We start from the raw sequence: 25,815 nt of genomic DNA on the forward strand, positions 1-25,815 counted from the left end.
CAGTGAATCTGCGCTGTACTGTAACCTGTACAGCCATCAAATACAAACTTGACTTTTAACATCCCCTCTCAGCCAGTCCAGTTGAGCGACCACCTCAACAGCCTCCTTGTCAGCATGTGCGAGGACGTGTCCCACCGCAGGCTAACTATCAACTCCATCCTGGAATCCTGCGAGTGCCGTCAGAAAGCCTCCGGCCTGCCGCCATCTGCCGACGTCATCAGGCAGCTGGTGGAGGAGGTCTTTAGTGAACCGGTCAGTCCGCAAACATGGATCATTTTCGCTGTAGCCTGTTTTCTCACTGGTCCTTGTTCCCTCAGATGGACCAAGGCTCGGACAGCAGCTTGCCTCTTAGTGGGCGGAGCCAGATGATTAGAGAAAGGCTTCATGGTGAGTTAGTCCCGGAATTGGTTCAGAATTGTAATTAACAAAATAATTAACAACACAATAAGTGAAATACATGGTGCAATGACTTTGAAACCACTTAACATATTAAACCAGGCACACCTAACTGCAATGAATGGTAGAATATGAAAATTTTATTACTGTATCTCATCTTGCTACCGTAGTTTAGTAAGGTCCAATGTAACTTTCAAAAAGAACCACAGATCGTTTGTTGTCGTCATTATTACACATTGCTCTGACCATATTAATGCAACAGAATACCCATTAGTGATGACTCACTCATATTACTTCTACTACATACTGCTCTTCGGAATGATAATGTGGTCAAAATAAAAGTGAACCACGTTTAAATTAATAAATGTATTAATATAATCAGTGGTTCTGAGATTAAATTCAGGAATAATAACCAAAGATGTTGTGCTCAATTTGTAGAAATCTGAGATCTCTGCAATCGGTATACAGCATTGTGGATTAATGGCATCTTTATTGATTTAAAGAAAGAAGATTAGAGATATTTTAAGTTATGAGCATAAAATTAATTTAACTCGTATTTCAATGTAGCAATTAGTTTGATAGTAAGACATGACAGAAAACGCAATGAAAGATAGTTGACTTTCCATAAGTTTAGCAGACATTTGGCATCAGATATATTGTTAATTCCAAAAATGTCATCTTTACCAAACAAGTGTTCGGGTCGACAGGATTAAAATCTTAACCTAAAGTGAGTGTGGGATTAGATTCTTGCAAGAGACAGTAATCGGATACTGACTGTGGGCTTTAGCCTCACCTTCGTTTAAACAAAAAGGCCTTCTTCATCATCATTATCATCATCAAATCTAACCTGTTTGACAGGAAGGCGAGGGCCATTTGCAGATTTCAGTGAAGGTTGCCCAGAAAGGAGAAGATACTCGACAGACTCAGACTCAAAGTCAGGTGAATTCATGTTGTCCACGGACGACTGACTATGTTATTAAACTATCCATTTGTCGAAATTCCGAAAATACTGATTATCACACCAAATAAAATAATAATCTCTTATGGGAATGTGTAAGTAAAGTAGCAGTATCGTGGAGCATCTGAGGTTTAGCACAATCTACTCTGGGACAATGTTCAGCAATTTGAGAATACCCCCATAGAAAATAATGAATTAGTTAATAAATTTAAACAAAATGACTGTGTTCTAGTGTGTTCTCACACACAAAATGCATTTTCAATGCTAGTCAATGTCATCCTTTATCCTGAAAAAAATAATAATAGTAAGACAACACCCTTTGTGTACTATACAACATGTTAATTTGGCGTTCTTCCGCTTGAAGCCGTCCTTCCAGGGTGTTTACCTCAAAGATCTTGGAAACATCGACCAAGAAGCTCACCCACACCTTTGTACCAGTCATCTTTAGAAAGGCAAGTACTGTATTGCATTTTGGCCATCTTGCATTCTAGTCTGTGTTGACCGACCTTGAATCCTTTTCAACTTTTCCACACCCACCTCTCCCCTCCCGTAACTCAGGCTCCCGCGAGGGGCTCGTCACAGGGACAGCACCTGCAGTTGGCTGGGCCGGAGCCCCCACCACGACGTCTCTCCCAAGACATCGGGCAGGTCTCACAGCCCTTCCATCACTTTCAGCGAGTCCTCCATCAGCCTAAGCCAGAGGAAAGCTAAGGTAAGAACAAATAGCTTATAAAACCTGTTTGTAGGCTAACATACTGTACATACACTCAAGGATGTTTTAATGAGGACGTACATGAACATCCGGCAGAGCTATTTTTATGAGCTTTCTGTAGTCATTACAATGATTATTGTACTTATCTTCTGCTGTTTTCTTACCAGGCTTTAGGTCCAGAGTTTATCCGAATGGCTGACGAACAGCAAATTGTTCTTGAGCTTCCAGGATCTATTGTGGTAGAACAGTTGCCTATATTTCTTACATGCAAAAATTATAATCTCTATGAATGACTCAAATCTAAGGTTGGATATCATATCATATGTCTCATCTGCAGTCAAGAAAGGGTCGCTTATGTTCGTCTCAGAGGGAAGTGACAGTGGTGCTGCCGAGCGGACAGTACGCGGTGGTCCGCTGCGATACCAAGTCCCGTGCGAGGGATGTGTTTGACATGGTGGTGGCTCATGCTAACCTAGTGGAGCACTTCTACTTTGGTCTTGCCTTTCTCGACGGTATGCATTTCGTGGATTAGTCCAAGTGCAGAATGTGCAGTGATACCGATTTTTCATTGATGGGCGAGTAGCCAGGTATCAGTATTGGGCCGATACCCAGCCTTATTTCAAGGTATTGGCACTCGCAATGGCGGCCCCTCTTGTGGCCATTTTATGAACAGGAACTAGAAATGAGAACATTGAAAAATAGCAAATTGCCATTAAATTTATGCAATTAAGGAAAAAATCTATATTTGGATATATACTGTAGGTCTTTCTTTAAAATCATCTTCATTTTTGGGGGGGAAATTTTATGTATCAAACTACTTGATAGTGATGACATTTGCTGGCTTTTCAATTATTGGATGAGAGGCGTGTCAATAATTATAGCAGCACTGATCTTTTTTGGGTTCATATTTAGTCGTGTTTGTTTAAATGTTAACAAGAAAGGTTTGAAAGTTTAGTTTTGTTTTTCCAACAATGACCTTGCATTTTATTTTAATCTGTTATGATAAAAACAAATAGTCAATTATTTTACTACAAAGTATAACTATATAAAACCAGGTATTATTAGAATGTGTAGTCTGTTGTTTTGGCATCGTTATCGTCTTAAAGGTCATCAAAAGTTAATTATATTTTTGGCGAAAGTAATCCAAAAGCAACACAGAAGTAGTGCAGTAATATTGTAATCTTAAATCAATATTTTCAAACGACAGTAACTAGTAATATGTATAATGTTTTGGAAGCCCAACACTTCTGAAAATTGTGTACAAAGAAAGAGGTTTGTTTTCATCATATTTTAAGCATCTCCTTTCCACTCTGCAGATGATGAATATTTTTTTCTGGACCCTGAAACAAAAATCTCCAAAGTTGCTCCAGATAGTTGGAAAAAGGGGCAAATACTTTCCTTTTTGGTTTTCCTTCGAGTCAAATTTTTTGTGGATGATATCGCCTTTGTTTTGTAAGTACTGGATGGAGTGCAAAGTCGCACAGATTCTGCTTTTTGCATGCAGACTTTCACCTGTTTCTTTTCTTCTCCAGGCACAGACTGACTCGCCATCAGTACTACTTGCAGATGCGGAAGGATATCTTAGAGGATCGCATGTACTGCAACGAGGAGACCGGCTTGTTTCTGGCTGCCCTCGCTCTGCAGGCTGAATTTGGGGATTACATGCCAGAGGTACCTGACTTCTGCTTTACCATTTGGGTTTGGTTGTCATATCTGTGCATTGTTTCTCCTAGTTGTATTCAAAGAGTTACTACCAGCCAGAGCACTATTTGTCCAAGAGAATGCTTGAGAAGATGGCTTTGCCCAATGTGAAGGATGAGCTGCCAAGACTGCATGCAAGGCATGCCCCGATGGGACCTGAAGAAGCGGAAACAGAGTATCTCAAAGTGCGTTTAAGTTTACACAATGCGAGGGCACTATCGCTGCTCTTAACTAATTAAATGACTTTGCTTCTGATCAGATTGCCCAACAACTACCAGAATACGGGGTTATGTTCCACCGCGTGGGCAGAGAAAAAAGGCCTTTGATTGGTGAATTGGTTCTGGGAGTCTGTGCCAAAGGAATCATTGTGTACGAGATGAAGAATCAGGTCCGGACTGTCACCAGACGCTTCCTCTGGAGGGAAACAGACTCCATTTCCACTGGGGTAAAGAGAATTGTATCAGTCGATGAAATGTGAGCGCATGAAATTCATTTGGGACTATAACACTGATTAGTACCTCATAGGAATCACCACATATCATGCAAGTATAGGGGATGACTTCAGAGCGATGCTCAACCTTCATTTGGATCTACTTGCAGAAATAATCCTCATTTTCGGAAGTTATATTTAGAAAATTAATATCTTACATTTAACATTTATGGCTCAATTTTCATAGAGTGTAAATGTGCAAATCTTTACATAATGTATACCACCGGTACATTGTGAAGTGCTTTGAGTGTCCTTCAGAAAAGCGCCATATAAAACCGATGCATTAATATTATTATTATCATGGCTGGAAAAGAAAAGTGGCTAAGTTGACTATAAAACTGATTGACATCAAAACATTTGTCTCGTAACAGGGGTGGGGCAATTACCCGAGTAATCGGTGGCCTAATCAATAGGATAATCAATTCTAAAATAAAATTACATCTCTAGAAAAGAAGAAAACAAATGATACTGTGCATGTTTTTGTTGGACAGTGACAACAAGCACTAGCGTTACCGCAAATGGTTGTTTTCTTAGAATGCTTGTGTTTAAACAACGTAAAATCCGTTCTTAATTCTGTGTGATAAACTATTTCCATTCCCCAGCGCCGTAAACTGATCATCGAATGTGGCGGACCAAGCGGTAAAAAGCACAGTTTTATAACGGAGAGCTCAAAAATAGCACAATACCTCCTCAACCTCTGCTCCGCACAGCACAAGTTCCACAGCGAGATGACGTCACGACAACTTAACCACAGTATGATGCCAGGTAAAAAAGACCTCGAACAAGCAGACAAAGAAATGCTCTTAAAATGACACCAGTGTCCCCCCCAATCCCCCTCCAGATGAAAACATGTCCGTCTATGCGGGCTGTAACTTGAACCTGAAACAGATCTCATGCTCTGAGGGCATGCTGAACCACGTCGGTTTAGCCCAGGGTCAACCGGACTCGCTGTCCAAATCTTGTGAGGACCTGAGCGCCAAGCTGGAGGCTCGACTCCGCCATCAAAGAGAGATGAGGCGGGAGATGAGCAGGGAGCTAAACAAGGAACCTCCGGAAACGGGAGAACTCAGGGATTTGAAAGAACGTCCCTACTGGAGGTAATGACTCAATCATTCTCCGTCACGTTGCAAAATTAAAGTTGATTTCTTTTTTGTTTCTTAAAGTACACCAGAGTCGATTCCAAGAATGATGTCCAGTGTCTCGCTGCAGAAAGACTCCGATACTTTTTCTTCTATACGAGGTGAATATTTTTGACTGGTGGCTTCTTCCTATGTTGTAGTTCTACTTGAAACTTAATGAGAGTACAAAGACGAGATATTCCCCAGCCCTGACGGTAGCATCACAGCTGTCACAGAGTCAGGACGGCGACGAAAAAAGCCAACTGTGTTCACGCACACAATAGCGCAAAACACAATTTTTTTAATGCGCTACACTGCACGCTTGCACGGGTGTGTGAAAATACCAATAATAACTTAATCTAGTCCGCCCCTGCGCAATGCACCTCATGCCAGACTTGCACTGGGTATGAAAATAGAGCCCCAAGTCTTGTGCTTTGCTTGGTGGAGGTAATGATTTTTGTGTTGTTTGCTCAAATCAATTGTGTCAGGCTAAAATTTATAAACCCTTCATTAGTGTTGTATCTTATTTTGAAGTTATTTTTTAAGGTAGGTTAGGTTAGTAAGGTTATTTTTAAGGTATCATCAATGTTGACTATGATCAGGTTTGCCACTTCTGAAATATTCCATTGAACCTGATGCTTTATATAATGTAGGTGGAAAGTATAGTTACCCTCACATTTAGAGTTAGCAGCTGTCAGAAGCAAGATTTATGTTGTTTCGTCAATTTGTCATTTCTGTTCAATATTTACAGTTGACACACCCACTAGGTCTCCACCAGAGAGAGAAATTATCTGCGTAAGCCTCAAGAAGGATCCCAAACTTGGCTTTGGTGAGTGTTCCACAGAGCACATAGCAATGAGCAGTCATGTCAAATTCATGAGAAGAGACACTTACTTAATTCTTTAAATGAGGACTTTTGTCTCTGACCCCGCTGTGGTCCCGTTGCAGGCTTTGTGATTGTAGGTGAGGACAATACAGGTAAACTTGACCTCGGTATATTCATCGCTTCCATTGTGCCAGATGGACCTGCGGACAAAGATGGACGGATCAAACCGGGTAGGAGTTACATGTAACTTCCTTTGGATGCAAACTACATGAGATGAAAATTATTTTTTTTCTTTCCCCTCAGGTGGACGTCTCATTTCCCTAAATAAGACTAGTTTGGAAGGGGTAACATTCAGCGATGCTGCTGCCATCTTACAGAGTAGTCCTGAGGAAGTGGAGCTAATTGTGTCCCAGCCCAAACGTAAAATAGAGCTATTAAACCCAGATTTTATTGTTCATAATTAATGTATCACAACTTGTGTCGTCAATGTGTTTTTTTTTCTCCATGACCAGAATGTCTGAAAGACAGCAAAAACTCCCTGTGCCAAAGCACACTTGGCTTGGCACTGGAGAGGAGCTTTGGCTCTCAGACCACCCTAAGTGGCACCGAGTACCGACACGCCATGGATGAATTAGAGGAGGCCATCTCTCTATCCAGCATGGCCACGCCCAAGCAAAACAGGAAGCTTCACATACCTGTGGTGCGAATACATGACGCACAGGTTAGTACGATAACGTGTCATTGTGCTTTTAGGCCAGATTATAGGAAGCTTTTTACAAATAAATATTACAAGGTAGCAATTAAATAATAGTTATTTTAATTATTTTGTAAATACAGTAAAAAGTCCTTATTGATGATTGACAAATTAAGTTGCATTGTTTTTTTGTCATGGCAGTCTTCATACAGTGTCACTTTTAGTTGAAAATAATAATAAATAATAACCTTCTCCTTTGAAAACATAAATACAGTTACACTATTGTATTTGTTTTTCAAATTACAAGTTTTTTCCTCTGTATTTTCAGGACCGGTGTTCTCGGTCTCCCTCAATATTGAGTCTGAAAACTGGGGAGAAGTTTGTAGTGGAGCTGAAGAAGACCGGCGGAAGTCTTGGCATTAGTGTTGCTGTGAGTAAAAAAAATACAAAATGTTGTTCCTTTTAAGGAATGTTGTGCTCTAAACAACAATGCAGTTTTTTATGCGCACAAACCTTTGTGTGGCATTAACTAATTACATCTTGTCTTAATAAAGGGAGGAATTAAAACAAGTGTGAGATATGGCGGAATCTACATCAAAAGTCTGGTAGTTGGAGGTGCTGCAGAGCAGGATGGCCGCATTCAAATCGGTAATTTTTTTCACAAGTGTTGTGTACATAAATACATATTGTTTGTTTGTTGTTTGGCTTGACATGACTTTTTTCTTCAGTTTTGTCAGCCAAATGTACAGTCTACGCTTACATTTAGGCACAAAGACTGTGTTTCTGCTTGTTCATGCTCCACTTACTTACATGTCGTCAAATACACACACGCAGACACGCAGAATCACACACGTACACGTACACTGGTGTATTAATGCTGCTAATGATGATGATGATGAGATTGGTGTGTTTGCATATGACAGGTGACAGACTGCTGGAGGTTGACGGCTCCAACCTGAGGGCTGTGACGCACCAACAAGCTGTCGAGTGCCTGAAGCGGACCGAGGAGGTCGCCACACGCAAACACACGCACACACTCTGTCGCATAGACTTACACTAGGGAATCCAATTGACCCTTTTGTCACTGAGTGTATATTGTTGTTGTTTTTTTGCAGGGAGATTTTTGGTTCCTAAAAATATATAGTTCACTGAATATACTGTGAAGTGTTCCCCTGCTATGCCGTGGTTCACCGTTTGCGCCCCCACTATATTGCATAATTTTTAAGCAATTGTTTTTTTCTGTGGATGCCCTCCCATGTGGGAAAGGAGAGGTGTCTTTTATTAAGTTTGGATGTGTGTTTAAAGCAGAAGTCTGATTGTGGCCAATCAAGTTTTACACAAAAATACACACACAGATTTAATCCAATATTTAGAGCATCATCATCATAATAATAATAATAATAATAATAATAATAATAATAATAATAATAAAAAGATTCATATGGTGTATTTTAAGGACCAAGGGACTCATATTACATCATAGACAAGAAAAATGTACACAAAGCGTGGACTAATAAACTATCGTGATAGGTGGTGAACTTGCTGCTGGAGAGGGAACCAACAGTCATCTTGGAGCCCAGAACCGACTCCCCCCTCCCACCCTCCATCCACAGTGCATCACAAACTCAGCCCCCCAGGACTGAGGTCTCCTTGGAAACAACCTTGAGTGGCCGTGCCAAGGACTATAGCTTTGTGACTGATGGTGAGTGTGTGCTAAGAAAATAAATAAATAAATAAATAACACGAGTATTCGAGACACACGCACACACAGGCCTGAGGTGACTGTGAGTCATCTGACAGTTACATTGTGGTGGCTGTCAGAGTCATCCAGGGATGATGCTGCCTTGTTCCCCTGAGACCTTTCACATTCCAAGTCCAGTTAAAACCACAGGTCACTGCCTCTATATACCTTGACCACTGCATACTGTGACTAATATTGGGTATTTTATCGTTTAAAGTATCAATTTCCTATTGCCCTTGTGCTTATTCGGGGCACAGGGGATCTGGAACCTATCCCAGCTTAACTTTGGCCAAAAACCCTGGACAGGTTTCCAGCCAATCGCAGTAATTATTTTAATTGTAACGTTAACATACATTATAAAATCCCAAATCAGTTGTCTATTGGCTTAAGTGACAAATGTTTTCTTAAAGCTTCAGCCTTTCCTAACCCTAAGGGAAGCCTCTTATTAATGTCATTGCTAACCCCATTTACTGTATGTTTTCTATTAACTGTGTCAAAATGACTGCTCATGAAAACAACAATCCAACGGGTGCCCTAAGACTTTTACACACAGGACTATGTAATGTATCATATAATAGTAACTTTTGACGGTTTTGTACCATTATTCAAAATGACAATCCTTCTCAACTCTTTTCCTAGAAAACACGCATGAAGTGATCCTGAAGAAGAATTTGTCAGGTCTAGGCTTCAGTTTTAACATTTCTCAACTCAAATCGAGGCAAGACCGTGGTAGCGTGGTGCGCATCAAGCGTCTGTTCCCGGGTCAGCCGGCCCACGAGAGCGGTCTGTTACGAGAAGGGGACATCATTCTGGCTGTCAACAAAGAGCCTGTCAAAGACCTTTCCTACCAGGTACGTTGAACATGATTTGCACTTTCATTTGTCCCAAAATTGTGCAAAACATCAAAGTGTAGAATAGAGGAAAGCAACCTCGAACCATCCTTTACCAAGATTAGGTCTATTGCAGTCTTCCAAATGGCATATGTTCAACCCCTTTACAAAAGCAGATTTGATCTTTTTCCCCATCTTTTTCTGGTGTCGCTAATCTGGGTGCAATGTATGGAACGGGAGCATGAAGGCAAACCAGAGCTTTCCGAGCTTGGAGATAGTATCAGGGCAGGATGACAGTGACTACGTTTACAAGCTGTCAATATTCGGGTCAAAATAGTTATGAAACATACGAGATAAACCAAACTTAACTGCGATGCACGGACATCATTACGCCAATAGGCGCCATTTCCACTTTCATTTTTACTTTCTAGGGTCAATAAAAGACATTATAATCATGTCACTCTCCACGCTGCGTCATTAGATTTCGTTACTTTTGCTTGAGTAGTTCCGGTGGGTTGTGCGCCAGAAGCACGTACGTAGGTACACCTATATATGTGTGAATAGATACACACTAGTGTTAATTTTATCAGACATAAATTTAGTCTCAGTTGTAGTCCAGTTTCAATCAAGCTTGTTAGTTGTTTTTTTTCATAGTTAGTCAACCTCATCCCGTTTGTATTTAGTCAACTGTAAGCCTAACATTTTAGTCTTTATTTTAGTACAATAAAACATAATTTTATTAATCGAGCTTTAGTCAACAAAAACTGTCAACATTTCAGTCTAGTTTTAGTCAAAGTAACCTCTGTATACTTTATTGTCAGCAGATAATGTTAATAAACATCTAAAACAATTTTACCTAAAAATTTTCACATCTTTTTTATGAAAACAATCTTCACACACAATTACAGTGGCTACTATGGCTCCATGCTACGAGCTTGTAAATTAGCCAGCATTAGTTAATCTGTCGGATTAACATTATTGTCGGAACGTTATAGCAGTTGGATTAATGTTACATTATAACTATAATTTACTTTCTTCTTTTTTTTTTTACCTTTCACCGTGAACCCCCCTCCTGTCTGTCCCATGTGTTTGTGCATGTTGCACTCGCTAGCTACGGATTTGTAAGAGTGTGTGTCACTGCGTGTCAAATGACTGTGTCAGTGACAGATAAGCATAGACAGGATTTTAGAAAATAAGTCAAATTTTCGTCTCGTCTTTGTTCATGAACTAAAATGTCTGTAGATTTTGGTCCAGTTTTTATTGAGTGAAGTGTATTTTCATCTCGTATTCATTAATCGATGAAAATACATACTGATTTAGGCCCAATTATTGTTTTTAATGAGGGTTTCAGTCTAGTCTTGTCTAGTTTTCATCCTTTGAAAAATGTGTTGACGAAAATATTTTTATTTAGTTTTAGTTAACGAAATTAACACTAAAACACACTGCGGTATTTTGACTCTAGAGAAAGAAAATAATATGAAAACGGTGTAGAGAAGTCAGTGTATTCAAGTTGGGCTTGCTTAACAAGTGGCAACGTAAAATGGCCGCCATGCATCCAAGTAGTTTCTGTACTCAAAAGACCAAAAGGAGGTCATGATTTTAGTGTTGTACATTTATGTCAGCCGAAGAGAAGGTGCTGAATCAAGCATGCGTGTTTAGAAAATAACTTGTGAATGGACGTCAGGACCACGAGTGCAGCTTGGCTACATCATTGGTTCACTAATCTTTTAATCTAATGCTACCCAAAATAGCAAGTTGGTTGTGTCACAGTGTTTCTGTGTTTTGACAAGGAATTACCATCACACAAACACTGGAGTACATCTTAGGTCATAACGACCATCCTGAATTACCCGCACTGTTTATCTTTGCCATTTTAGAGGGTCTTGTCCCTGCTACGAGGTGGCCCGTCTGCGGTACATCTCTTAATCTGTAGACCCAATCCAGGAATGCTGTACGATGCTGATGACAACACACTGGTGAGTAAACATCAATTTAAAGAACATCTCATTGCCCAAAATGTGGCGAGATGACTTTATCTTCTCTTTCTTTGTTAGAGTCCTGCACCCACCAGGGAGATCCGATCCCGATCTCTGGACATCCGTCTAGGAGACGACTACAGCCAGCTTCTTAAATTCCATTTTGATGTCAACATACCTGCTCAGAGTACGGCCTCCGTCCTCGAGGAGGAGTTGACCGACACAGCAGAGAAAAGCCCAGAGCCTCCGGCAGTTCCAAGGTTCCTTGGAGGACAAGAGAGGGAGGTGCAAGGAGAACAGACTCCTCCATCTTCACCTCGAGCGGGGTCACCTCCCATACCAGCCTCTCCCACGTCGCCTCCGACGCCAATCTCGCCAGCCTCGCCCGCTTCTCCCACGTCGCCCGTCTCACCTACAATCTGCTTTCGACCAGCTCATCAAGAGTCGCAGCTGACTGTCGAAAAAGCAGAAAAACAACAGGAAATAGAAACAAAGAAGGCAAGCGAGGATCGGGAGGAGGCCGTCGCAACAAGTTCGACTGCTATATTTGACGTCTTCCCTAAGGCTGCTTCAAATTCCATGTATGCCAGGTAGGGAAATGACTTGCAATTATTTCCGGAACTTCTTAAACTCATTCAGTGCCAACGCAGTTAAAATGGGTTTTTGACGTCTATAGACGTCAATGGCACTGAATGAGTTATCTCCCACTTTTTCTTAAACCAGTGGTTCTTACCCTTGTTGGAGGTACTGAACCCCACCTGTTTCCTATGCGCATTCACCGAACCCTTCTTTATTGAAACATAGGCATGTTTTTCTTTGGAATCTTGCTGAACTCAAAAGGTTTGGTAACTTCTAAAGGGTTCATAGACAAGACTGCAAGTGTAAATGGTTGACTGATTGACTGATGATCAGTTTAAGGGTTAGCCCTTGGTCATCGTCAGATAGCGCAAGCTTTTCCTTCCTCAACATCCAAACCAGTTTATTTGACATGCGACTTATGCCCGTTTCCATCCGCTCTTCTTTTGCGAATATGCATCGCGAGATGACGTTGTAGTGACGGAATTTTGGGACAATCGGCAGTTCCAGGTGGGAATGTTGGTTTTGACGGACTGAACGGAAGTAGTTTGTCTTGTTGGCTTCCTTGCCGCATGTAAGTGAAGTGTGTCGTTACATTGAGAGCTGATGTTAATAAAGTCATCTAAAATAGCATTCATGTTTTTTTTCTTTAATTAATTATAAAAAGAATCGTGTTTCTTCATCTCCCCAAACATATCTTACTTTATCATCCGCCATTTATTGTAACTACAAACATGCGTGTGACGTAGTATTGGTCAAAAGATGTGACGTATATCTGGTCTTGTAGTCGCTTATTTGCAAAACCTGTTTCCATCGCCAAAATGCGCATTTTCCTTTTTTCAATACGCTTCAAAAACCACCCCTTCAAGCGTAAAAACTTTTGGTAGAATTTTGCCGTTTCCATTCTGTTTTTTTTCTCGCAATACTTGAAAATTCGAATAAAAATAGGTGGATGGAAACCCACCTTCTGATGTCATTTTTACTCGACAGCAAGTGGCAAAATGGCTGACTTCTGATATTCATCAAAACTGCTGGATTTTGCTGCTTAACTCATATTCCACTAACGCTATATTAACCAGAATACTTTAGTTAGACTAGTGGGGCTGCATAGAACATATTATTGTCCCAAAAATATTTATGAGTTGACTTCCCCTTTAATTATCCCAAACTGATTCAGGTGATTAAAAATGTCTTTTTTGGGGGGTTGAGAATGAAAGTGATTCTGTTTTCTTTGCAGTGGTGTTCGAGAGGAAGCAGATGGAAGTGTGACCTACTGCCTTGTGGGAAATGGACTGACTATAATGGCAGATGAGGAGTATTTGACCATCAGTTCCACCATGGAACCTCAACAAAGTTTTCAGTCTCATCAGGCCACTCAAACACCATCATCAAACCACACAAGCCTAACCTCGCAGACCCAGACCACTTCGTCGATTTTTTCTCAGACTTCCAACAATCCATCTATTGTTTTACAAACCTCAAACACATTGTCTAATTTCAGCTCCCAGAGCACAAATACTACCAAATCACCTCTAAACCTCTCATCTGACACCCTGACCACTTGTGCCCTGGCACACCCGTCCCAGCCGCTCACCACACAGCCATCCAAAGCCAAGCACTACCCACTACAGCAGGGGCAGCAGCTTCCACTGCAATGCAAAGCCCTCCCTAAAAACAGTCAGCCTGCTGCGGGGCTCCCTCAAAATCCTGCTCCGCCGGCAGGCCCCATAACAACCCAGATAATCTCATCAGCGCCTCCTTGTGTCAGCGTACCTGCTCCCACCCTTACACCTACAATAGTACCTCAACCCGCCCAGAGTCATGCACAGCGGAGAGAAGAGCCGGAAAAGAAAGAAAGGGGATACAAGGACGAGGATGAAGAGGATGAAGAAGAGAGTAGAAGAAAGGTCATTTTGTTCATTGATGTCCAGACACCGAATATTTTTAACAAAGAGCCGAATCCATGTAGAATCTTCTGTACATATTGTGGAAAGGATTACATTACAATGATCACATTTTTGTGTCTTTGGTTGTTTGTTTGGTGCCTTGCAGGGATTTGTAAAAGAATTCGAGTTGACCGTCCTTCTGACCAAGTCCAGGAGTGGAAGCTTTGGCTTCACCATTACCCGAAGCAAACTAGACAACTGCTACTACATACAAGAAATATTGGACAACCCAGCAAAGGCAGACGGACGCCTCAGAGCTGGAGACCGGCTTATCACGGTAAACGCCCACTTGTTTGAAGGCATCACTTGCTATCTTGATTATTTTCATCTGTTTCAATCGTCTCTAGGTAAATGGACATGATGTTACCAATGTGGCAGATGAGGTTGCCATGACGATTCTCAGGTCCTCTCCCAGGAGACTCAGTATGACCCTGGGCAGGGCTGTTACCAACCTGGTGGCACCCCCTTCTTGTGACAGCCTGCCTGATATTGTCCTCTACAAGACACCAACAGGACAGCTTGGTAGGACGATTACCAGTCTTTCATTCTTTGCCATTACCAGTGGGGGGAAGTAACGACGTACAAACATTTTGTTGCTGTACTTAAGTAGATAATTCAGGCATCTATAGCCTACTTTACTCCCTAACTTTGTACACACTCTTTACTTTATCACACTTTTTCTTTTTTCAACATGTCAAAGAGGCATAATTAGACAGAGTTAAAGTCAAATACAGAAGAGATCATGTTTAAAAGGTGGGAAAAAACAAGTCCAAGAGCATCATGGAGGAACATGAACTAGGGAGCATTGTTGAATATAATGCAATATATTCAGAAAAGCAAGATCTATGGCCTTATTTGATGTCGTCAGCTAACAAGAATAGTTTTTTTGTGTCATCAAAATTACACAGCAAATTGGTCAGTGTTAAATTTCCGGTGGTCGATCAAATATGCAGTAAGCAGTTTTATTTTAGTGTTGGGGTGGATGTTGGTTGTAACCTGAATAGCACTACCTTGAGTGTTAAATTGACCTAGCCTGGAAATCCAAACTCACTCGCGGCTTTGCCCGACTCGTTGAAGTCTTTTTTTTTGTTTTATTTGCGGAGACGGAGAAGAAATCCAACATGGCTACTAGTCGAAGAGAGACAGTAGTGAATGACTTATGTCATTGTTGCGGGAAAAACTTGAAGATTCATGGTGTCATAAATCACTCTGTTTTGATTTTGTTTTTTTTCCTTCCCCACTTGTTCACACAAATGTGCACACAAATGAACATGGTCTCCCAAGCGGGGAAGTGAACCCACGCCAACCTGCAACGTAGCCAAATGACGGTACCACTCTGCCACCTGGAGCCCTTCACTCTGTTTGGATACTCGAACAGTGTTAGCAAAAGACGACATCACAAAAATAGACTAATTTGATTGGCCAGCCTGTTTTCTATGTACGCTTGTGGGTGTGGCTTGCCAGGCTAAAATTGACTATACCCCTCATTTCCGAATTTTACAGCGCGCTGTTGTCATTTCATTAGCGATACATCCAGTTGTTGTTTTTGGAATGGCGTGGCTCAGTGGTAGAGTGGTTGCCTACCAACCCTGAGAGTGTGGGTACCATCCCAGGTTAGTGTGACTATGTTAAAGTATCCTTGTGCAAAGTACTGAACCTCCTCATGCTGTGTCATCAGTAGTCAAAATGTGAAGTAATTTGAGGACCTTGTAAGGAGGAAAAACACTATATAAATGAAGTACTACTTACCAGAGTAAAGTTTAGTTTGAGCTTAATTTTTAACACTGGCACTAGTGCAATACATGAATAAGTAATTAAACACCAGTGTTAAGTGTAGTTTGGCAGAATTAAATGTTTGAATGTTTGGAAAATCGACATCCGTCTCAACCTTACAACTGAGTGGCATTTGTGTCTGTTTCCTCCAGGTATTAAGCTAACCGGCGGCATTGGCAGCAAATGGCAGGGCATTTATTGTCTGGAGGTGGTGCCAGGCTCACCGGCCAGCGAAGAAGGCAGCGTGCAACCCAACGACAAGATCCTCTACATCTGCGGCAGGTGCACTTTAGGGATGACCTTGGACGATGCTGTCAAAGCCTGCGAGATCGCCCCGCGTAAAGTCAAAATCAAAATCTTGAGGTCTGTGCCTACTTATGGGTGGAATCAAAATGAAAGAAATAGATGAGATGCAGAAACGTGACCCTCTCTATTGTTTGTGTTATTCTTATGTTTTCAGAGATGAGCAGCCTGTGACGCCCAAGGCCAAATGGAACGGTGAGGAGTCTGTGAAAAATTTATGAGATGATTTCATCTGCCTCAGTAAACCTAAGGAGGGAGATTTTGTTTGTTATAAACACAGATGCCGGGAAACTGCATATGTTTGTGTTTAACTAAATGATCATTTAAGTTCAATCATTACCAAAGTGGTTTGGAGGGGAATGAGGTCATTATCTGTCTGACACTTTTTTGGGTACTTTTACAGGTCTGTTTGACTGGAAAAAGGATAGGAAGTTCTTTGCTCGTTTTGAAGAGCCTATCTCTCCTGACAAAGAATCACCGCCGGAAGATGGTGAGACGCACTCCTTATCTTCGTCATCATATCTTTCCATTAGCACCTTCTTGTTGCTTGGTATGAGCTTGCTTGGCAGAGCGATATTGTGTGTGTGTGTGATACCTACAGCTGTGCAGTCCAATACACCAGTGGAGGCCAGAGGCTTGCTAATTATTAATCTTGCAGTGAGGGCCCAAGTTCTGTCTTTCAACATTCAGAACACACACACAGGCACATGCACACTCATATACACAGTCCTATAGTGTTCTATAGTTCAGGTGATTCAGTTGCTTGGTGACAGTACCCGCAGCGCGTCATTTTGAAAAGACCTTGTCTTGTTCAGCTGTCATAGAAGAGGTGCATAGCCATCAACACTTTCAAATTCAGACTGGCTGAGGGGAAGGTAGGTACAGTGTTCCCTCGCTACTTCGCGGTTTGGTTATTGTAGATTCACTTGAGAGTCATGACCAATTGTAACTTTTTTAACCGGCTTCTGGTTGCGGTATTATTACGGGTAATATTAAGCCATTTTGTCGCCGTTGTCATGTGTTGCCTGGGTGAGGAGCGTGCATCTGCTTAATAGAGGCGTAAATCCCTAAAAAAAAAAATATAATAATAATAACAATTAATGATAAAAGAAAGTCTGCCTTTTCTTTGTGGAAATTCACCTCTTGCAAGGGAACTTGTAACGTATCACCAGTAAAAAGTGAGGGAACAGTGTATATCTTGTTTTAGTACTTTGTGGCTCCGTCCCTGCAATCTAATTGGTTTAAATCAATGAAGAATTTTCTTAGACTACATGAGGTGCTGAACTTTGGATGTTAATTAGTTTGGATCAAATGGACCGGATCAATATTCGTGTGCAAGTACTTTTGTCTACATTTCCTGCTGATTCATACCAAGTTTTTCTTTTTTTCCTGCAGTTGAAGTTGTCAGTAGAACTGTAGGCAACTTCAGATGTCTGTCTGTGGCTGAACAGCAGGATGTAAGTGTTTTTCCTCTTGTTTTAATAACACAATAATATTAATAACTTTAAAAAGTGCAAACTGCGCTCAACTGTCAAATGTAGCCTGTTTCCGCTGGTATATCATTGTCACAATATTGCTTGTGAATAGGACGTTAAGACGGATTCAACTGTGGGTGCAAATGAACTACAATTAACAGCGCTATTTTATTCTTTGTGGATTCGGCACTCAGTACACAAGATTACAATTTCTGATATTTACTAATTCCAATTCCGCTGTCCTTTTGTCATCGTTGTCCCTTCAGAGTTGCATTATGCAAGTAGAGTTTAGCAAACCAGAAGGAGGCGGCCTTGGCTTTGCTCTGGTTGGTGGGACCAATGGCAGTATGCTCAGGGTGAGAGAAATCTGTTCTGGTGGAGTAGCTGAGCAGGATGGCAGGTTAAGAGTGGGAGATATTCTTCTAGAGGTAACATTTCCATACAACAGATTTGGAATATTTCCCTGTCTGCCTCTGGCAAAACCATAGATCCTGACTGTCTTTAACCAGGTGAACGGTATCATTGTGTCGGGACTGAGCCACAATAAGGTGGTAGATATTCTGCGTAAAGCTGAAGGAACAGTGCAGCTCACCATCTGCAGGGACATCCTGCCGCTGACCTATTCCGAATCACCTACGCCACCCAACATGGCCACGGGCGCCGAGGCTGTCCTAGCAGAGCAGCCAGCTCCAGTTACCACCTCTGATGCCTCTTCCTCACCTGACGCCATGATGAATAAGCCAGTGGAGCGCCCCCCTGGTTGTATCTGTGCATTGTGCATGTTCATTGTTCAGCCACGTCCTGTTAAACACAAAAAATCTAACGTCATTGTTGTTTTCACTTATATAATGTTTTAGAGCCGATTGCAGAATGTGTGTTTAATGAATCAGGTGTTTTAGTCACAACGCCACCACCTCCTCCAAGACAACTGACTGTGGTCATGGATGAAACACCAATTAATCAGGTAACACATATGAGCATAGTGGAAGTGTCAAACCAAAGTCAAACACAATCAGTTTTGTGATGTAGATCAACTTCTAATTATCTTAGGAAATAATGTAAAGCTAATTAAGCAATCCATGTTACAAATAACATTTTAACATTCTTAAATGTCATAATATTGTAAACACAAATCCTTTGAGATCTTCAAGAAAATCAGAGCAATAATGAAGCCGTCCCACATTTTATAAGTAATGCTGGACTACAGTGATTGTATGCCCATAATGTCATCTGCTTGGTAAAATGAATTCATGAATATAATTAATACTGAATTCATTTTATTGTATAAACAGAAGACCCTTTATCACAATTTCCATAAGTAATAAGTTCATTAATAACTCAATAGAAATGTCTAAAATTAATTTAAGTTAAAAAAAATACTATAAAGTTAAAAGGAGTGTAAAACATTGAGGTAATCTTCCTGCCACTAGGTGGTATTAGCGTTTCATGTTTGATGTTGGTAACACAAACAGTACATTTTTCTTTTCAAAATAAGAGCAAATTAATTGGAAAATGTAGGAACTTGTTGACTCTTTGTTCATTGTAAATTACAACTAGTCCCCAATTTCCATAAATATATATAAAATTAATGATTTTAGACATTGTTGTAATGCTTTTCAATGGCATTTAAGGTCTTATTTCCCCCCAGAATTCATTTGTTGACTTTTAATGACCCACGGACACCCTGTAATAACTGTTACTCTTCGGTAACACTTATTGAAGTGTCATAAGATTTGCTAATGTCAAACATGATGATTGTGTTTGACTTTTGAGGCCTATTTTTCCACAACATTTCAGTAGAACTCCAAACTTCACGACTTTGTGTCTGTTGTCCGTAAACAAATGTGCTTAATTTTAATGGTTGCATACTTTGCCTGTTGGTCTATGGATTAGGAGAGCTGTGACAGCACGCCTTCTCATCAAGCTTGCTGCCCATCACTTAATGTCACTGAAATGTTGCATGGAGCTTCTGACAGGTAGTAACTTCCAAAACTTCTCTTCCCTTCTATTAGCCACCACATTTTATTTGCATGTTGTTTTTCCAGTTAATTTTAATTTTTGTAAATAGTAAGATTGAAAAGACATCCTTTACATTCTTTGTAATTTTTGTAGTTGAGTCACTGTACCTTTTGGGCCTGATTTACTAAGATCCTAAATGGTGGGTGCTACTGGTAAACCTTGAATTCAGCATATTATGTGCACCATTGGCAACAGATGTAAAAGTGGTGGGGACAGCTGGATTTAAAACAGTGTGTTGTGTTTTAAGCAGCGGCAGCGCTAATGGTTTTCCCCATGGAACATTTAGGAGGGCAATAAAGTGATGGAATTGGAAGTGTTAGGAGAAGACAAACATATTAGTGTATCGCTCCAATTATTATTATTATATATTTTTTTATTATTATTATTATTATTATTAATATTTTACTCATTGCGGGAGCCCATTTTGCATAAAATTTTGTTTAAAACTTGGGACACCAAAAAAAAACTGCTCTGGGAGGGGACAACAGCAGGCAATTGTCACAGTGCACTGATGCAAGGAAATGCAGTCGAAATAAGTTTTGTCAAAGGTGAGTTGCAACCCTCGGATCATTCAGAAGCTCTCAAAATGAATTTGATAAATATACATGCACAATATATGTCATGATCATTTTTGTTTCTGTCATTTCAAAAATGTTTATACATGCGCAAAAGATACGTTCTCCTCGTCACCTCACATTTCGTCTGCTCCTCCTCGTCACGGTTACGCACAGCGGTGCCATTTGCGCCTGCATTTCAGACATGGTAGTGTATTTAAAGATGAAAAATCAGCCCTTCCAATTTGATACAGTAAATCACATTGTGCATGCTGAATTCATCTATTTACATCTACTCCTCCCAGAATGTGCAAAATGAAATGTGTGGGTGTTTAGCACATTTGACAGATGCCATCCTGGGTTAGTATATTGGCTTCAACATCTGTTTGCATGAACAATCAACCCTTTACTAGGTTTTTTTCTTCCACGCACAATCCTGTAGTAAATCAGGCCCCCAATGTAGTTTTGTGCTAAAGTTCCCTTGTTCACCACAGGGAGGCAATAGAGAGCAATGAATAAAACAGCACCTTCAATCTTTACTTATATTATACTAATAGCAAGTCAAATTATGTAGAAACTAATTAGCTAGCTGAACATTATTTTTTTCTAAAATACTTTTTTTTCTCTCTTGTATTGGAGCTCATTAGTACCTCAGCAGAAGAGGTGTTGTTATTGAGCTACACTGTGGACCTTGTAATAACAGTCCAAACCCTTTCAAAGATAATAGATGATAATAGATATTTTAGCATGGTGTTGTATACTGTATTTTAGGTGGAAAAGTCGCAGGGAAAGGAAACTCAGCCTTGCATGATCTCAACTGGTCCTACCTCCCGAAGAATAAAAATGGTGTGGTCTCCCCCCTTGCCCCCTGACTCCCCCAGGAAACACACTGTGATCAAACTGTTGGACCAGTCGTGCAAAAGCATCCGAAAACCAGAATCAGACGGCTGGAGCAGCGCAGAAGAAGACAATGTGTTTGACGCCAATGCTCACCAAACAACCTCACCACAGATAGGTGTCTATTCCTCCAATTATGGTGTCAAACTCAAGGCTCTGGGGCCAGATCAACCCGCGAAAGCAAATCATGTGTGTCATCTATATTTTATCCCCCGACTAGGCCCACCCATAATATCAGAGGAGGAACTGTCCAGTTTAGCCCTCATTAGCCCATCTCGAGGCAGCCAGTATTCAGGCTCCAGGGTGAAAGCCATCATCCAGATTCTGCAGCATCAATTAGACCAGCAGGAACTGGTCAAAGAATTCATGGTGAGTTTCATTGAACACTGCCCAGCACATACTGCTCAATGGGACATTACATGCGTGTTGACATTGTTACACACTAATGTGACTTAAGGCTCTGGAGCACCTGAAGCCGTCTGATGACTGTGTGGTGGGGAAAGCCCCAGAAAACAGAGACAAGAACCGCTACAGAGACATCTTGCCCTGTGAGTCATTCACCATTCAACATGAATTAGTTTTTGCCATTTGCTGAAACCACCACGGTCTAATTATAATTCGGGGACACTTCTCTTAGATGTCGTCCAAGAACATGAGCAAAACATTTTGTAATTACTATAAGAGATGTAGGTCAATGTCTTTTATAAATGGAGTAGCTTCAAGGGCAGACAGGCAGCAGACATTACGTGCTGTCATTCCAATTATGTGCTTCACAGTAGGAAAGTCATTGTGAGACAAGACGGGAACTAACTAAGAAGAGTTCCTTTAGTTTTGCTTGATAGTTAGTTGTGCAGGACTAGAAATGCTCAACTTGGCATTACAAATCATAGAGTTAGGAGGGTGACGCATGCGAAAGACCATCCTACCTGCTCGTCCGGGGGAAACGCCTACACTCTAAAAATGGGGAGTGATATTTACTTGAAAAACCCTAGTAAAGGTTGATGCACTCAGAAAAGGTGATATATCAAATGTTGGGAACGTGCGAGCTCATCTTCATCAGTCTCTGCAGCCGGCCTCACTTAATAAACGGATGTCCTCTTGCGGCTCTCAGACATTTTCAAAGTATGCAGTGAGATCGGTGGAGCTACAACGATGAATGGCTAAATCCAAAGCTCAGCGGCTACATGCTACACTACGCTACACTAATCAAAGTGCGCATGCGCAGCTAGGAACGAGCACTCACGACGTCTTTACAGCAGATTGATTGACGGGATTAAGAAGCAATGATGTTAAAATGATCCACCCGTAAAACGCAGCGACAAAACATCCTTGAATACACCTTTAAATTATTATAACACGTGTTACTTTCATTATTAAACTAAATCATTTGACCAGTCACTGCCTTCGCAAAATTTACATTGGAATTTAAATATTTGTGGAGTTTTTATCATGTACTTGACATTTAAGAAGAATTGATGTTCCATAATTAATAGATATCGGATTGAAGTGAAGTGAATCAAATCAAATCGGGAAAAATTGATATCGAATCGAACTGAACTCTTGTGAATCAAAATCGAATCGATACCCAGCCCTAGTGTCTTGACCTCCGTAGAATCCCTGAGACTTGCTAACCGAACCCCTGCGGTTCGATTGAACCCAGGATTAAAGTGTGTGGGAAGATTATTTTAAAACAGATGTTTGATTATGTTTGATTATTATTGCGTTTGTTTGCAATTTTTGTGTGGTCGAATACATTTACAATTATTTTTTTAATGTTGTTTGTAAAGTTGAAATGTTTTTTAAGCTTGTAGGAGGGATATTTTAAGGCTTAAACTTTTTTAGTATTTTTTTCTTTACATGGCCTCTCTCTATATCACTGAGTAAAGTCTTTTAACATAATTCCTGCAATAAACAGGGATCGCCGTATATCAAACTCTCCCATTAAACTGTTCCTACATGATAAAGAATACATATCCACGCAGATGACCAGGAAAGATTAGGGAAAAAAAACAGATGGCTCTGAACTATATAAATAATTATGAAAAATGCTTTACCCCCACATGTTAGAATACAATGCTTTCTTTTGGTAGGAAATCCTACTAAATTATTTTAAAAGAGGCCCAGCATATGTCAAAATGTGCCCCTCCTGATGTATGTGTCCAGATGTTTATACACAATGAAGGATTAAGGCACAGAAAAATAAATGGCTATGAAATAATGATGTTGGTTTGTTGGGAATAAAGAGAAAGCAAATCACACTTGTTCATCCATATTAAGACAAACATGCAGCACATTTACTTTATAGCCTCCAGAGATTTGATTTTTGGGGTGGGTGAAGGGAGTCAGAGATGAATGAGCATGCTGACAACAAAGATAGTGGGCCTCAGTGGAATATGGCTGACCCTCACCATATGCCCTTTCCTATGCCTGTGCATACAGCAGGTTATTTACTGATCCAATCCATTCCTTAGCAAACAGCCATTTTCTAGTACATTCCAAGTAGGTGGGAAGACTACTTTGACTCTATTAGTCCTCTCATCACCAACAAACCAACCTTGTTACAGACCTCAAAGCGGTTAACTCAGTTTTATTTAGTTTTTGCATACGTTTAGGCAAAACAACTGAGGAAAGTTAACTATCAGAAATCTGTTGCAAGTAAATGGACACACACCATACACTCACCCTGGCTGTGTGTCTTCTTTTCCATCCACAGATGACAAAACCCGCGTCACCCTCGGGGAGAAGCGCGACTACATCAACGCCAGCCACATCCGCATGCAAGCGGGAGATGAGGCGCTCTCCTACATTTCCTGCCAAGGGCCGCTACCCTCGACGGTGACTGCGTTCTGGCAAATGATCTGGGAAAACAAAGCGGACGTGATTGCTATGATGACCCAGGAAGTAGAACGAGGAAGGGTGAAATGTCACAAGTACTGGCCTGAGAAGCCCAACGAGCCCCTGGACACGGGCAAGTATCACGTCCATCTGGTGAACCAGCAGTGCTTGGAATATTTCCACATCAAAGTCATCCGAATGGTGGAAACAGAGGTGAGAGACGTTGATGCCTTGGAACATGTATAGTTGTACCGAGAAGTTTGATCTGGCCATCTTCAGGGAAACCATAATGATTACTCAACTTGAGTAGTCACCGATACCACTATAGTACTATTGATACATAAAATGTCCATTACAGTAAACCAATGACAGATAATTGTAACGAAAAAAAGTTTTCCCTTTACAAAATAAGAAAAATATTAAATGGATTTAAGATCAAATACAACCATCCAGAGGAAAAATCTTATCTTATTAATAATATGCAGGTACATACTAGTACAAAAAGTAGGTAATGGGTGAGTACAGCACTCAGGTACAGTAAATTGGCTACTGTATATCCTTCTGTATTTACTTCTTTCACTTAAAAAATATAACTTTTAAAATGCAAGGCTGCGTTCCTAAATTAATTTAAGCAGATGTGCACTCCTCACCCTGGTAGCAAATGAGCATGACGATGATGAAACATCAGCTTAATAACTATATTGAAGTTTTCCTATTTAATCAGAAAATGACTTACATTAACCAGAAAATGGTCATAAATGAAAGTCCACAATAGAGTGAATCTGCAATAATCGAACCGCAAAATAGCAAGGGAACATTGAATTGCATCCTAAAAGTTGCTCTTTGTAACAAAATATCTTTACTATAGCCTTTTTAGTTGAGTGCTGTACTTATGACTGAAACATCTTCTAATTAGCAGATTAACACCTTAGCTGTTCACAATGGGTACTCCTACAAGCCTCTGGCCAATAGCTTACTTGTTTTCGGGTTCGAATTTCCTGTCCTCTGTCTGTGGATGTGATGTCCTGTGCGCATTGTGTACGTGAAGAAGGATGTGTGCAGTTTAAGTTTTTGGCCACAGGTGGCAGTAGCGATTCAAAATTGAATTTTCTGCTCAGGAACTTTAACGTGAAAGTCAACCCCAAAATGTCCGTGACAATAATATGTTGTATGTGGCCCCACGAGTCTAAACACGGCATTCTGATTCATATTGTTTTTGTGGAATATAAATAAAGCAGCAAAATCCACCTGCTTTTATCCATCTCAGTTTCATCTCACAGGAAATCAAATAAAAAAATTATCTCTGGTGGCATCCATTTTGCTACTTGTTGTCGACTGAAAATGACAACACAACACAGCTTAGGGTTTAGGTAACGACCTATCACAGCTCATTTTCAGAAAACAGGTGTGCCTTGATTGGTCTATACTGAGCAACTGTGATGTCATTTTCAGTGGACAACAAGTACAAAATGGCCGCCCCCAGAGATATTTGTTTTGGTTGACTTCCTCTTTATTGGCCTTAGGCATAAGAAACGATGGACAGGGATAGAACTTAAGGTGAAAAAAAATGCTCAGCCCTGCAGTAAAAATGCACTCTAAGCATTAGTATAGCTTTATAAACATACTTCCAGAAATGGTATCTTAATGGCATTTGAGAGTATTGACATGGATGCAGTTCACTTAGTCATCTTTCATCCATCCATTTATGAAGTGATGAAGATTTTGGTTGTACTCAAAATGGGCCTAGCTACTAAAGCAGGCTGTATTTGAATCCAAGCTTCTATTTTAACTTATTCACTCCCAGCCATTTTCACTGAGACAACCCCTTTTGTTCCTGGCTGTTTTACTGGATTTTGAATGATTTTGCAAGGTCCACAGAATATTCTGTTCTATTGCTATAAAAACATGGACCATACCAAAAGAAAGGTTAGCGTCTCTTCTTTCATCGGAAAGAAAAAGTATATTTGCATCTGTTTCCGTTTAGCAGCAATTAAC

General features: G+C 40.6%; 1 protein-coding gene across 2 annotated transcripts in view; it reads left to right on the forward strand.

The window, feature by feature from the left end:
• Positions 1-25,815, forward strand: part of ptpn20 (protein tyrosine phosphatase non-receptor type 20) — a 35,187-nt gene that overhangs the window by 5,193 nt on the left and 4,179 nt on the right. The window contains exons 5-44 of one of the 2 annotated variants that reach the window (XM_077582693.1): positions 73-252; positions 318-387; positions 1,255-1,335; positions 1,719-1,806; positions 1,913-2,066; positions 2,234-2,305; positions 2,404-2,578; positions 3,383-3,518; positions 3,599-3,737; positions 3,800-3,952; positions 4,027-4,212; positions 4,860-5,022; positions 5,099-5,354; positions 5,421-5,497; positions 6,127-6,204; positions 6,324-6,431; positions 6,505-6,621; positions 6,714-6,922; positions 7,224-7,325; positions 7,450-7,543; positions 7,819-7,904; positions 8,426-8,597; positions 9,276-9,487; positions 11,344-11,442; positions 11,521-12,032; positions 13,256-13,925; positions 14,071-14,241; positions 14,312-14,486; positions 15,890-16,100; positions 16,198-16,235; positions 16,444-16,530; positions 17,436-17,497; positions 17,782-17,943; positions 18,025-18,274; positions 18,373-18,479; positions 19,409-19,491; positions 20,970-21,103; positions 21,206-21,354; positions 21,443-21,533; positions 23,699-24,033. In XM_077582693.1, coding sequence (XP_077438819.1) covers positions 73-252; positions 318-387; positions 1,255-1,335; positions 1,719-1,806; positions 1,913-2,066; positions 2,234-2,305; positions 2,404-2,578; positions 3,383-3,518; positions 3,599-3,737; positions 3,800-3,952; positions 4,027-4,212; positions 4,860-5,022; positions 5,099-5,354; positions 5,421-5,497; positions 6,127-6,204; positions 6,324-6,431; positions 6,505-6,621; positions 6,714-6,922; positions 7,224-7,325; positions 7,450-7,543; positions 7,819-7,904; positions 8,426-8,597; positions 9,276-9,487; positions 11,344-11,442; positions 11,521-12,032; positions 13,256-13,925; positions 14,071-14,241; positions 14,312-14,486; positions 15,890-16,100; positions 16,198-16,235; positions 16,444-16,530; positions 17,436-17,497; positions 17,782-17,943; positions 18,025-18,274; positions 18,373-18,479; positions 19,409-19,491; positions 20,970-21,103; positions 21,206-21,354; positions 21,443-21,533; positions 23,699-24,033 — 6,444 coding nt within the window. The remainder of the gene's footprint in view (positions 1-72; positions 253-317; positions 388-1,254; positions 1,336-1,718; positions 1,807-1,912; positions 2,067-2,233; positions 2,306-2,403; positions 2,579-3,382; positions 3,519-3,598; positions 3,738-3,799; positions 3,953-4,026; positions 4,213-4,859; positions 5,023-5,098; positions 5,355-5,420; positions 5,498-6,126; positions 6,205-6,323; positions 6,432-6,504; positions 6,622-6,713; positions 6,923-7,223; positions 7,326-7,449; positions 7,544-7,818; positions 7,905-8,425; positions 8,598-9,275; positions 9,488-11,343; positions 11,443-11,520; positions 12,033-13,255; positions 13,926-14,070; positions 14,242-14,311; positions 14,487-15,889; positions 16,101-16,197; positions 16,236-16,443; positions 16,531-17,435; positions 17,498-17,781; positions 17,944-18,024; positions 18,275-18,372; positions 18,480-19,408; positions 19,492-20,969; positions 21,104-21,205; positions 21,355-21,442; positions 21,534-23,698; positions 24,034-25,815) is intronic. The other variant, XM_077582695.1, reaches the window with a different exon arrangement.

The sequence above is a fragment of the Vanacampus margaritifer genome, chromosome 12, assembly GCF_051991255.1.
Source record: "Vanacampus margaritifer isolate UIUO_Vmar chromosome 12, RoL_Vmar_1.0, whole genome shotgun sequence".
NCBI classification, from domain to species: Eukaryota; Metazoa; Chordata; class Actinopteri; order Syngnathiformes; family Syngnathidae; genus Vanacampus; species Vanacampus margaritifer.